This window comes from Mycetomoellerius zeteki, unplaced genomic scaffold, assembly GCF_001594055.1.
Source record: "Mycetomoellerius zeteki isolate Tzet28-1 unplaced genomic scaffold, Tzet1.0 C4428196, whole genome shotgun sequence".
In the NCBI taxonomy this organism is placed as follows: domain Eukaryota; kingdom Metazoa; phylum Arthropoda; class Insecta; order Hymenoptera; family Formicidae; genus Mycetomoellerius; species Mycetomoellerius zeteki.
The window spans coordinates 1-1,734 of record NW_017255830.1 but is presented as its reverse complement, the minus strand read 5'-3'; the positions used below and the strand labels follow the sequence as shown (position 1 = coordinate 1,734).

General features: G+C 40.7%; 1 protein-coding gene across 1 annotated transcript; it reads right to left on the bottom strand.

Annotated features, from left to right (window-relative positions):
- Positions 1 to 35: 35 nt before the first annotated feature.
- On the bottom strand, positions 36 to 1,721 carry LOC108720155 (uncharacterized). The gene has a single exon (XM_018454591.1). It carries the CDS (start codon positions 1,719 to 1,721, stop codon positions 36 to 38), a length of 1,686 nt encoding a protein of 561 aa, XP_018310093.1.
- Between the last annotated feature and the right edge of the window lie 13 nt (positions 1,722 to 1,734).

Genomic DNA, 1,734 nt, shown 5'->3' with positions numbered 1-1,734 from the left:
AAAAAAAAGAAACATAGCCTTACGCTCAACACATTCTATGATTGTTGATCGATGGGTAAAACACACAATTTAGTAATAGGTCTCTTGTAGATTCCCTTAGAGGTTCGAACGGAAACAACACGCACAATATCATCATCGCCTGGATACACTTCTTCTACGCGAGCTAATTTCCAACATAAGGGTGGTAGATTATCCTCCTTTAATATCACCATTTGTCCGGCCTTAACAGGTGCACTATGCGTATTCCATTTTACTCGCGTTTGACAATTGTGTAAATACTCTCTTACCCAACGTCGCCAAAAGTGCTGCTTTAATTGCTCTACCCGCTGCCATCGAGACAATCTGTTAGCTGGTAAATTTTCAATACTAGGTTCCGGGTACATAGTTATCGGGCATCCGACTAAAAAATGACCGGGCGTCAAGAAACTTAAATCATTAGGATCGCTTGTTAATGGCATAAGTGGTCTCGAATTCAATACAGCTTCCACTTGAACTAATAAAGTAAACAATTCATCGTATTTTAATGATGCTTCGTTGATGATACGTTTCAAATGAAATTTAGCGCTCTTCACAGCAGCTTCCCACAATCCACCCATGTGTGGAGCTTGAGGAGGAATAAAATGCCACCTTGTGCCTTCAATTGTCGCAAAATCAACAATCCTACGATTATCAATGTCGTTGTTAAAAAGTTTATGTAAGTCATTTAATTCATGATTGGCTCCTACGAAATTTAACCCATTATCTGAATAAATGTCGCTGGGGCGCCCTCTTCTAGCAATAAATCTTTTGAGAACGCTTAGATAAGTCTCCGCGGAAAGGTCCGCAGCTAACTCCAAATGTACTGCCTTAGTGGCAAAACAAACAAATAACGCTATATAAGATTTTATTAATTTCGCGTTTTTTCGTTGACCTTCCTTATACCAGAAAGGGCCCGCATAGTCGACGCCACATTTTTGGAAGGCATATTTCACAGGATTTACTCGCGCCTTGGGAAGATCGGCCATTAATGTCGAGACTATCTTTGGAGCATTACGAACGCACACTATACATTTTCTTACAATATCACGAACAATGCTCCGCGCAGATGTCGGCCAATAATTTTGACGAACCGCCGCTAAGGTTGCTTGTGTGCCCGCATGCAGATGTCGTTCGTGTTCACATACAATGACTAGTCGAGTAAATGGATGTTTGCCTGGTAACAAAATCGGATGCTTATATTCGTAAGAGACGCTGGCGTGTCTTAGCCTACCGCCAACTCGCAAAATTCCTTGCTCATCTATGAATGGATTCAATTTCGCAATTTTACTGTGTGAGCTTATGTATTCATTGTTCTTCAGATGATGTAATTCTAATTCGAACGCTTCGGATTGTACTATTTTTATAAGAATCAGTCTAGAGTGCTCCAATTCATCTGTGATCAATGATTGCACCACCTTACTCGTACTATGTGATTGCAAAGCACTGATTTTGTTCGATTTACAATTTTTTATAAACCTGTAACAGAAGGCGATGACGCGTATGAGACGATAAAGTTTGGAGAAGCGATCAAATATGCTAAATTCCAGCTTGGCCTTCACTTCAGCCGATAATACTGTAACCCTTGCTTCGGGTAACTGAATATCTGATGCAAGAAAATCCTCAGAGGGCCATTTTTCCTCATCATATTCTAACCATGGTGGACCATACCACCAGATATTTAAGTCTCGTAACGCATCAGGCATGATGCCCCTAGAG